This window comes from Mus pahari, chromosome 1 (genome assembly GCF_900095145.1).
Source record: "Mus pahari chromosome 1, PAHARI_EIJ_v1.1, whole genome shotgun sequence".
Lineage (NCBI taxonomy): Eukaryota > Metazoa > Chordata > Mammalia > Rodentia > Muridae > Mus > Mus pahari.
Window position 1 is genome coordinate 136797148 of NC_034590.1, and position 12078 is coordinate 136809225.

General features: G+C 43.9%; 1 protein-coding gene across 2 annotated transcripts in view; it reads left to right on the forward strand.

Moving 5' to 3' along the window:
• The window catches only part of Dock8 (dedicator of cytokinesis 8), a 203482-nt gene that overhangs the window by 111930 nt on the left and 79474 nt on the right, over window positions 1-12078 (forward strand). For both annotated transcript variants that reach the window (XM_021221815.2, XM_029531370.1), the window contains exon 15: window positions 11165-11282. In XM_021221815.2, the coding sequence (XP_021077474.2) occupies window positions 11165-11282 (118 nt within the window). The remainder of the gene's footprint in view (window positions 1-11164; window positions 11283-12078) is intronic.

The following is a 12078-nucleotide window of genomic DNA, read 5'->3' on the forward strand; positions in this document are numbered from 1 at the left end:
AGAGAGAGAGAGAGAGAGAGAGAGAGAGAGAGAGAGAGAGAGAGAGAGAGAGAGAGATTTACCAGAGAAACAACGGTGAACAGAAGAGATGGACAGTGTGTATGCTCCCTCCATACCTCAGGCCGGCTGTGGACCAGAGGAGGCAGTCATTCAATTTTGCTTCCTTGTGGATGTGAACTGGATGCACGTACATTTGTCTTATCACACGTTCCAGAGCAGGACCCCCACACCCTCCTGCTCCTCCTGACAGGCCGTGTGCGCAGGGCACTTTTTATGAATATACACAACTCTCGCTTTTTCAGAGCTATGCTTAATCTCACCATACACTTTCCTGACTTAATCTGATGCTGAGGAAGAAGCCTTTTGCTATATAGTTATAATGGAATAGCTTAGCATACATGCTTCATGCTTGTCTAGTTATTGGATGGTTGTTTTTTGCTTTTTACCCTTTGAAGAAGTGTTTAAGGAGGTCTACCTTGAGAGAGAAAGGTTAGGCATTTGTTTTACTGGGCTTAGCAAGCAGTGGCCAGAACTCCCTAATAAACCATTTACCTCAGATGAGCAGTGGGAAAAAAAAAAAAAAAAAAAAATCAAGCTGTTTGAAAAAGCCAAGAAATGGAAACAAAAATGCTTCCAGCTCAGGCCTCGTGCAAATGAGGGGCACAGAGCCCACATCCTGATGTCCTGCTCCCAAATTCAACAATCCTCTTTTTTCTAAGAGTGGAAAAAATTCAGAAGAGTGCCGACAACTTTCTTTACAGCCTTTTATTTTATTTTTATTCCTAAGCTATGATTTTAGTGCACCATTCAGCCACTGGAGGGCACAGTTCTCTCACTTCTGCACTCAGGCAAGCAGCAGCTGCCTTTTGCATTAGAAAACAGATACAGTTTTGTTACAGAGGCCCACACATTTTATGGTTCACCTCTTAAACACAAGACCAAGAAAACGTGAGAATGACCCTAGTACTTCAAGAGGAACTTCTGTTCTGTTTTTTGCAAAGGATTTTATTCTTACCACCAGCTCAGTCTTCTTTCTCAGTATTTAGCATTTTTTTGGGAAGATGGAATGGAAAGAGGCCAAGGTGTGCATCCCATGACACACAGAATGAAGTCTCCTTGGGGGCGGTAGTTCACTATACAACCCACTCCTTTGGGGCAGTAGTGCCTTGTACAAACCTACACTTCTACGAATGCTCTCTGGTACAGGAAACTAAAGCAGAGCCAAGGATTATGTGGGAGGTACAGGGGAGGCAGCGAGGAAAACGGTGCATAAAGGCAGGCTATGTGCATAGTCGTTGGCTGTACAGTTCATGGTTATGCTCATCTGGACCTACCACACTTCGGTTGCTACTCCCTCCCGTATGACTGTTCTAATTAAGTCATGCTTATTGATGGTTATAGATGCTATTTTTACCCTATAGGTCCTATTTATAGAACTCAGCAAGAGGTTCACAAGACACTCTTTTCAGATAGCCTCAGGTCAAGGCTCACTGGGGCAGAAGGAATAGGGAGGTAATTAGATGAAGGCAAATCCCAGCTTGTAGTTCACTGTGGTTTTCGTGGTTTGTCTAGACTGGAGAGAGTTCCCTGAAATCCAGGAGGCCATCTTTGGTTTCTGTATTTTGATTAACTTTTGTCATCATTGTTTCCAGACAGGGTCTCACTAGTCTGCTCTGGTTGGCTCCAGGCTTCTGGGCTGAAGTGACCCTCCTGCCTCTGTATCCCAGGAAATAGGGAGTCAATGCACCTTTGTTTGTTTGTTTGTTTGTTTCAAAACTGGTCTTCAGCAGGGCTAACTCTCCTCTGATGGGTTAGCCTTCAGGACTATTCCTCTTACTTACTTTTCTGATGTAGGAAAGGTCAGGGACCTTCTGTTTTTAAGTGTTTTCATCCTCAATTTCAACTCTACTATCTACTGAGGTCCCCAAAAGTCAACCTTCATCCACTCTTCTCTCTAGAGCAGAGGTATTTAACAGCTCTGAATGAATGGATGCCCTGAGGTTTCAGGCCTCAGACAGCCTGCCCTTGGACCCTCACAGCAGGAATCAGGGCTAACCAAGAGCTGCTTTGTCAGGGTTTTCTGAGGGGAAGAGTGGACGTGGGTGGGAGAGGCGGACAAACACCACGGGTACAAATCCACATAACCAGGCCTGCAGGAGTGGGGAAGCCTGAATTCTGACAGCACAGTAAGACAGTGTACTTTTACTTTTAGTTTTATTTTGGGTGCTGGAGATGGAAGTTAAGGCCTTCTGCTGCTAAGCATACACTCTTCCACTGAGCTACATACACAGCCCCCACATAAGAAACCATGGCTAACTGATTACATGTATCTTTTTAGATTGAAAAGTAAAATTATTTGCCCACTAGCTTAAAATACCAGAGAGATTATAAGAATGCAAGAGATAGGTCTATCTTACCTCTTTTACTTCATAGTCTTGCTAAATAACTTTCAAAGTATGAATTTAGATCTATGCAACTATTCCTGGAAATATAAACAGGATGGTTTAATAAGGACCAAATCAGAGGACCTCAACTTAATGGCTCGTTGTGTTCTAAAGGATTTGCACACTGAGGCTAATAGTTATGTTTAGTGGTGAGAAAATCCCGTGCATATTTCTCACCTTTTCTTCAAAGTTTAAAACTAGGCCTGGGCTGGGGCGGGGCGGGGCGGGGCAGGGGGTGGTGTGAGGATGGGTAGAGCTGGAGATGAAGCTCAGTGATGAACATTTGCTGTCGAGCATGAGGACTTGAATTCAAGTCCTAAGACCTGTGCCAAAAATGCCAGTCATATCGATGTATGCCTCTGTAATCCAGGGAGTGGGTAGGAGTGGAGAGTGACTGACAGGAGAGCCCGGGGGTAGCAGGAGACTCTGGGGGTGACAGAAGACCCTGGGATAGGGTGGAAAATGATGGAGTGGGATGCCCACATTCTCCTCTGACCTCAACATGTATGCATACACCACACATACACACACACACACACACACACACACACACACACACACACACACACACACACCAACAATGCTGAGCTGACAAGTCCTATGGTGTCACTTGAAAGGGGTGATGCAGATCCCCTATCAATTTATCAGCTTTCAGTTTTCTGATGTTCCTGAAATCAGGTCACAGATGGCAGGTGGTTTATCCACCATTGCTGCTGCTGCTGCTGCTGCTGCTGCTGCTGCTGCTGCTGCTTCAGCTCCTCAGGCTCCTCTTCTTTTCTGTCTCTCTTCCTATTAGCATATATTTTGCTGTATTCTAGCCACTAGTTTCACAATGACATCTTTTCAAATGTATCATTGTCAGGTAACCATGTTCACTTCCCATTACATTTCTCTGCTTCTCCCCTTCCTCTTCACAATAGGAGAGAAAGACACACACACACACACAGAGAGAGAGAGAGAGAGAGAGAGAGAGAGAGAGAGAGAGAGAGAGAGAGAGNAGAGAGAGAGAGAGAGAGAGAGAGAGAGAGAGAGAGAGAGAGAGAGAGAGGAGAGACAGAGACAGAGACAGAGACAGAGACAGAGAGAGATCATTCCACAAGAAAACATGAAATATTTATGCTTCTGTATCTGGCTTACTTAACAGAAAAATCCCCAGTTATGCCTCATAAGTCCCGTGATGAGTAGGTGTTAGTTGGGAGAGACATGGCTCCTGTCTTGAAACAGGCTTCATGCTTAACTGTTTTTGCCTGAATTCTGAAGATGGACCTTTCTCTTCACCCCACATAGCAGAGCTTCCTTTCCGTTTTTGTTTTCCACCAAGTCCGTTATGAGTCTGCACTTGACCTAACAGACCACTGGAAACAAAATTAAGTACTGATAATGGCATGAGCCCACGCTCTCAGAATGGCAGGGCAGGGTGCAGCAAGGACTCTGTGTTTGTGCAATTGCTTACGAACCTTGGGACGGGAGAGACTGTCAGAGGGAGCCTAGAGGGATCAGGTCGTAGTTACTGTTCTATTGCTGGGATGAAACACCATGACCCCGTGACCAAGGTGACTGTTAAAAGAAAGCATTTATCTGGGGGGCTCGCTTCCAGTTTCACAGGGTTAGTTCATGGCCATCATGGCAGAGAGCAAGGAGGCAGGCAGGCATGGAGCTGGAGCAGTGGGTGAGAGCTTCCATCCTGATCCACAAGCAGGCGGCAGAGAGAGGGAGACAAGGCCTGGTTGGGCTTTGGTAAACTCAAAGCCCACCCTTAGGGACACACCTCCTCCAGCAAGACCACACCTCTGAAGTCTTCCTAAACAGTCCTCCAACTGGAAATCAAACACCCAAGTATATGAGCCTCTGGGCCCATCCTCATCAGAACCACCATATACTACTGTATGTGGAAAACAAAGGAAGAGAAATCTATCTAAGGCTGGGTGAAGTAGATACACAAAATACTTTTCAAAGTTTTTGGCAGTTTCTCAAAAAGCAAGCTACACATTTGACCTTGAGCTTCCTAGCAGTAAAGCCTAAATAAGAGGAAAATACCACAATCAACTATTGGGCTTCATATGCCTGCAGATTAAAAACAAACTAATTCTCTTTAGCCGGTGCTTCTTGAAGTTGGATATGTCAGGCACAGTGTTTGTCATACTGACTCCCGGGTGATGCAGATGTCAGTTGTCCCTTGCTCCTCTAAGGACGGCTGGCAGTAGCAGAATTGTGGAGCATTTGTAAGTGTGTTTTCAAAGCATACTTCTACTTTAAAAAAAAAAAAAAAAAGACACATGAGGTTGGTAGGTTTCCTAATTCCACAACACATAAAATACTAAGCTCTGGAGGCAGAGCCTGATGGCACCCATCTACAAGGCCAAGGGCTACCTAGAAGAAACACTGTCACAAACCAAAACCAATCCGAGTTCTGAGATTTCCGACCTTACCACTCTGTTCTTTGTATATTTAAAAACCCTAAAGCTTCTCTCTGACACTGAGGGGCGGCACCTGTACATAGTAAGTGTGGAATAACGTCAGCCATTCCTATCACGTCTAAAATAGATCTCCCTAGAAGTGAAATGTGAATGGCAAACAAGAATCACCTCCTTGGCTATCTGCCTTGCTTAATTAGTGGAGATAGCCACTTCCCTTTGAAGGCTTGCATCGGGGCCATCAGCTCACCACAGATGCTGGCATTAGTAGGCATCTGGGTATCTGCTGGCATCAGTCTTGCCCTCTGGCTGCTGAAGAGGTAAAGAGTACCTACTTTTCCACTTGCAGCGAAGCCTCTAGTGGGGGCGGTTGGCTCACTTGCACTTCCGGTTAGCTCACCTGAATTTCCGGTTAGCTCACCTGCATTTCCGCTGCTGAAGCGCCTCAGCTATTTAACTTTGCCTCTGTAAACTCTAAAGATGGGGATTTTTAAAACACAGCAGAAGACAAAGGAATTACTTTGAAATGGCCACATTGCGGCTTTGAGGAAGCAGAGAGCTTTCCTGTGTGAGGTTCTTCTGGTGGCGTAGCATCGGGAGGATCCAGTACAGACCATCTGCTCTAATGCAGATGTCTCACCAGTTTGCTATTAAACTAAATACATATGTCTCAGGGTAAAAGAAAGCTAATAACACGGAAAAACCAGTTTCTTCTTTTTTACCTTAAGAAAAGAAATGTATCCACTCAGTGCACAGAGAAGGACCAAAACACTAAGAAAGTAGGTGTTCCCTTGCCAAGGGTAAGGGTTTAAGGGGCAGGGGGCATGAATGAGCCTACTAGCTGATTCCAAGATGGGTTTTTATTTGTTTTTAATATTATTATTTTAGCTTCCTCTTGATTTATTAGCTTCCAGAGCAGCAGACTTCCCATATAATGTTTTCATACATGTTTTAGCCAAGTTCCCCTCTACCCTTCGTCTCCCTGCTCCCTGCTCCCTGCTCCCTGTCCCTGCTAAAGCCCTTCCACCCGCAGTACTCCCCACTCCACTTTTAAATAACATGTGCTCTAGTACCCAGCAGTCTTTAAGGGTTCCCTTTCTTGCCTTCTGGCCTCTGTTCACAACCACCCTCCCATAAATATGAACATATATGAATTAGAAGCTAAGATCCACATATGAGAGAAGGATTTAGGATGCGTCTTTCTGAGTCTAGGACACCTCACTTAATATATTTTACAGTTCATCTGTTTTCCTGAAGATTTCATATTATATTTTATAGCTGAATAAAATTCTGCATATATACCATATTTTCATTATTTATTCATCTGTTGATGGACATCTGGGCTCATTCCATTTCCTTCCCATTGTGGATGGGGCCACTATGAACACAGATGAGCAAGCATCTCTGGAGTAAGATATAGAGACGTTTAGGTGTACGGATGCTCAAGCAGCAAAGCTGACTCCTATGCAATTCTATTTCTAGGACAGAGAAACCTATTTTCCTGTCCCTAGCTTCTAGAATCCATATCTAAGACCTAGGATTTCCCTAGGCTGTAAGCATCTGAGCATGTGTTACTTAACACATATTAAAATGTACTGTCTTCCTCACTTATTGTATATACTCTATATAACATTATAGCAACCTGTCTCAAACCAACAACAGCAACAAAAAGTGTTAAGAAACAGGTTTCAATGACAGATGGACCTGGTGACCAGAGATCAGCTTAGGAGGAACATCTCAGATTGTCACAGAGGCAGTGACAGAGTGAGGGGTGCTATTCAGAGAAACACAGAGATGGAGAGTTGGGAAGAGGCAGGGAGAGATACACCTGCAAATTAAAGGTGCAGAGAAAGCAGGAGAGACACAGAAGGTAGGGGAAGTGAGAGGTGGAGGGAGCAATCCCGAGGGTTTGATCCAGCCTCCAGATCTCCGGGCTCTGCAGTTCTGCTGAGATCTAGATTTGGGGATGTCACTGTGTTCATAGGCATCCTTGTGCACAACGGTTGACGGCAACGCCTTTACAACAGGTCAGGAAATGAACTTAAAACCCATTTTGCTCTGCTACAGAAACACATCATTTACCAGCAGTACCAGTACAAAGAAGACAACCCACACAATGGAAAATCAGTACTTTTTTTCCCCTCCATTTAAAAACAAGTGTGTTTAGATACCATTACTTCATCACAGGTTGCATATTGAAATAACAGAAAGAAAGCTAAAATTGGCACCAATTCCATTTCAAAGTCAAACCTACAGCTTTTCATTTCCCAGTCTTTTCCAGCCCCAGCTTTCATAGGTCCTCATGTTCTGCCTAGCTTTTAGCCCTGTCAGAGTTTTTTTGTTTTGTTTGATTTGGTTTGTTTTTTGTTTTTTGTTTTTTTTTGGGGGGTGGTGGTGGTTTTTTGATTTGTTTGTTTGTATGTTTAGTTACATTCTGGGTTTTTACCCAACATCATGTATGGAAAGTAAGTCTCCGACTCACCTTAGCTCCACTTTCAAAGAGGCACACACAGGAAAGAAGAGTCCAGGGTTGGTCACGAGCAGTGGTAGCTGATCGTGGTGCTTGTTGGGATCTCTAAGCCTGTGGTGAAGTCTCCCAGAGTTCCAGAGGCTGCGTTCTAGCTCTGCTGACCGCCCTTCCTCGTGTACCCAGGTCAGGAGTGGAAGACGTGGGAGCACCGCATGAAGGGTTGGCTTGCTCTCTACTCTCACTAGCCAGAAAACTGTCCCTGTCTCCGCTATCATAGACTTTCCTCCCTGTGACATAGTTTCCATCCCGCTGAAGTCATGGTCCCCTGACCTGATCAGTGATAAGAGAGTCACTGTGACATCATCTGTCACCTTTGCACAGAAAGCTCATTCGCTCTGAGGAGCTCAGCAACAGCAGCTGGTGCTCCAGGAATGTCACTGGCTCATGAGAATTCTCCGTGGACCTCACTCTCATGGCCTACTCGTCCCTCTGACAGAGGGTTTATTCCACCCTTTCGCCTGTTTGGCTTTCAGGGTGCACTGCACTTTGTTCCCTTCCTGCTGGTTGATGTGATTTCGAAGCTCAGTTGCAGAGCCATTTAAATTGTCCAGTTTTTCCAACAGAAGCTAACATGCTTTCTATGATAGCTGACTTACTCCTTGATCCTAGCAGAGCTGTAGAAGCCTCTAGAATGTGCTTGAGTGTTGTCCTGGGGGAAAGGGGTAGGGGTGAGATTTTCTCTTTCTTTCATTGTACTTCTAGATAAGGGATAGACTAAACTTAGGAAAAGCCAAACTAATGTGTTTTTAATGCTGTGGCTTTAAATGTTCCTTTGGGCTATCCTGTTCTCCACAAAGGAAATAAAGGACAGTGCCAAGTTGGAAAGAAAAAAAGAGTTCAAGCCACTGTTTGATGTATGAATGGCCACAGTTCTACAGTTAGTCCTGGACCTCACATGAGTTTTAAAACTAAGTTGAGGGCTAGGGATAAAGCTCAATGCTTGCCTAGCATGTGTAAAACCTTAGACTTGACTTCCAGCACTGCAAGATAATAAACACATATATACACATATTTGTAAGTATATAAATGGCATATTGCTGAATCTGTGGGAAGAATTAACAACCTATAGAGCTGCTAATCAAGCGAAGCCATCTGAAGGATGCTTAAAACACTCTTTGGAAGGGTAACATCCAACTTTCTCCTTCTCTAAGCTGTGATGCATATAAGTAAAGAACATCTCTTTGATTACATTTCTCCAAATGTGATTTAAAAAAATAAGATTAGGCTCGAATGCCTTGCACATTCATGAGGCCTCTAGTTATTACAGAACCTGTCAAAACAGCTTCATCCTTCATACGAGGGATTCCTGTTTACAGTATGGACTGTCTTCTTATAGGCTCTTCAATAATATAATTTTTACAATTTTCCTTAATGCTAGCTTATAATATAAATCACACGAGCCTGTTGACCAGTTGACTAAGATTACACTTCTCTGATACAAGCTCTGGATTACAGACCAGACATAGAGCTCCTCCCTCTCAAAAGAAAAGCATTATTCTCTTCTGTTCACTCTGTAAGAGATGCTAATCAGCCAAACACATTACTTAGCATTCTTGTCAGTAAGAAATATGGTGGTCCTTAGGAAAACAATCTTCTCAAAAGCATTTTAGGCAAAGTCACTCTAGTTTTCTGGGAGTCAGTTTCATGGTTTGCAAAGGGGGATATTAAACCAAATTCTCTAAGACTTTTTCTTCCGTTGTGTGTGTGCAGATAGTACCAACATAACCTTGAGCAGCTGTGCTGGTGACACTTGAACCAAAGGTCCAGCAACCCCTTCAGAAGCACTGTGCAAAACAGTTGACTGGTGTTGGGTCATAGGGGACAGGTCTGTGATGCCCGCTTACTGGGGCCAAAGACGAGAGTGGTAACAGCAAACCACACTGTCCAGTCCAGCAGGCCACTGCTAGAGTGACTTACATGCCCTTCATCCTGCTACTCCAAAGCGTTTTTCAAACCCTAGCTCATCTATCATTCCTCCAAGCACAGCATTAAAGGTTGATCAGTACCTATCAATTAATCTAAAGATGAAAACTGGAGCACTCCGGGGTTTAAAAGAATTCTTTTAAAAGTCTACTTCATGGCAAAGGATCAAGGCACAAATGTTCATCACAGCTCTATAATCAACGAAAGGGAGAAAACAATATAAATATGCTTTGGGGGACTATTATACACTGCAGCATGTTCATTATATGAAATAGTGTTCAGCAATTAAAATCGTGATTATAAAGAATATCTAATAACATTGGAAATGGTTATAATTGAACAGTATTAGACACTAAAACATGATGAAATTGTATATACAGTTTGATTTTTTAAAAAGTATTTATTGTATGAGGAAAAAGACTAAATGGAACTATGTTCAAGTTTTTATCATGGTTCACCTTCTTATCCCAAATACCTGTTAACACTACATAGCACTGGGATTAGAAAGAGTAGATCAGACTGGAGAGGACAGGCTTAGCAGGCAGGGTTAACCACCTCAAAGCGAATGGACTCGGCCTTATTCTGAAACGGGGCGGGCAGGAGGGGTTAGGCCTAGTTCCCAAATCCGGCTTCTCTCTAATGTGCTATCTGTTTAGCTCAGAAAACTGCACATTTTGAAACACTTAGAAATCTCATCTCATCCTCTTTCCAGACCAGGGCGGGGATTCTGAACATGCACTTGCCACCTCCTGAGTGGTTCACCAGGATTAGATTTCTAACATGGCTTTCTGTGCTCATCTGATCCAAAGTGGCTTCTTTGGGGTTTTCTTCTCAGTCCATCAGAAGCAGGTCCACTCAGCTATTTATTTACCTCACACGTGACTACTAAATTCATGAAGTTTTTTTCTAGTGAAACATAACTTTGCATTTGAATGAAGACCCAATTGGTAACATTAATAATTTAATAATATATATTGAGAACGAAAAATATGCTAAATCTTTAAAGAAATTTATTCAGATAGTGTGTGTGTCTATGTGAACATGTTAGTGTAAGTGCATGCTCACTGAGATGAAGATGAAGAAGATGATGTCAGGTGTCCTCCAACTCTCTCAACCTCTTCCACAGAGGCAGGGTCTAGTTCTCAATCAAGAGCTCAGGTCTGCCAGGCTGGAAGCCAGCAAGCTGCAGAGAGCCTCTTTTCTCTGCCTCACCCTCAGACATGACGTTACAAGCATTCTCCAGGTGCCCAGTTTGTTGCCTGGATACTGGGATCCAAACTTTGTTCTTCATGGTTGTGATTCAAGTGCTCTTAACCACAGAGTCATTCCTCTACACAGACGCATAAAAATGTCAACAGAGACAGCCTGACAGCATTTGTCATTATCTCAAAACAACATAAGGGATCATGGCAGTAGTATGGACATGGGTTGCAGAAGACACCTTGAGAAATAACAAAGCCATATTGCCTTCCGGATGACTCCTCATCGCATCAGTCATTTCCAGTGGGGGACACTTTATGGCAGTGTAGCATTACCTTCTTTCAGTGTGACCCAACCCCGTTGAATGATTGTCTTCTGCATCTGCTAATACGAGGTTCATGTCGTAGCCGTCGACATAACCCTCTGTCCTCATAGTCACCTGCTCGTAGAGCAGCACCTGAACCTGAGGTCTGGAGTATGTTGAGCTGCATCATCTCCTGCCCCTGTAGTCCTGGCCACTGTAATACCATGGTGGTGTCTCACAAAACCCACATAGATCTGCCATCACCTTAGAGAGCAACTTCTGGACTGAAACCAAAGCAGAAGTGAACTCTAGACATGGACAGCTGATCACTGGTGCCCCTCTTTTCCAGAAACCTTCTGTACGTATACCCACAGAGGCTGAACTTCGCTAACAAGCTAGCATCTGCCCGGAACATTACAATAAAGATTCAGTTTATGTGCGGAGAAGACCCCAGCAATGCTATGCCAGTAAGTAGATGGGTAGTGTTTGCCTCCAGTTGGGTGGGCTGTGCTCCCTCTGCCAGGTCACAGGGATGAAATCAAGAGTTGCTTAGCATACAGAGTATGTCCACCACACACCCAAGGTCTCTTGGTGGTGCTAGACAAGGGCTTTACCAGTGAGCCACATCTGGCTCAATGTATGTAATGTTTTGTTCCAGCATAGCCTATATGCAGGAACCTTTCTGGCTAGTCCAGAATTGTCCACAGGACCATGGTAGAGAAACAGCACCAGTCTTAAGTCTCTTTCCCACATTATACCTTTGTGAGATGCCACACCTTGGAGGTGATGGTCATTTTAAAGGACTGAAAGGTGGTGTGGGGTCTCTCCACATTGCTCACAGAGCGAGGCCATTCTAACACTGAAGAGTTAAAGGGTGACTTGGTGCTCACTCTTTGGCTGAATTTCTTCAACATATGCACGTAGATAAGCGTGAGTAGAGCCACGCAGAACAGACCTGAAGCAAAGCCCAGTGATAATAAACACACCAGCGCAACGCCTTTTGGAAATGGACTTTTATCCTGAGTCAAATTATAAACTAATAATACAGACTAGAATAGTATTACCTAAGAGGCCTCTAACACCAGAATTTCCTAGTAAATGACATGGTCGATTGCTATTACTATTCACACACATCCTGGAATTCAGCTAGTATTCAGCTGGAGTTGTAGCTACTGAGAACATTTGTTTAGCACATGTAGAGGTCCTGGGTTTGATCCTCTGCAGCACATGGGGGGATGGGGAGAATCCCTACGCATTAAGTGG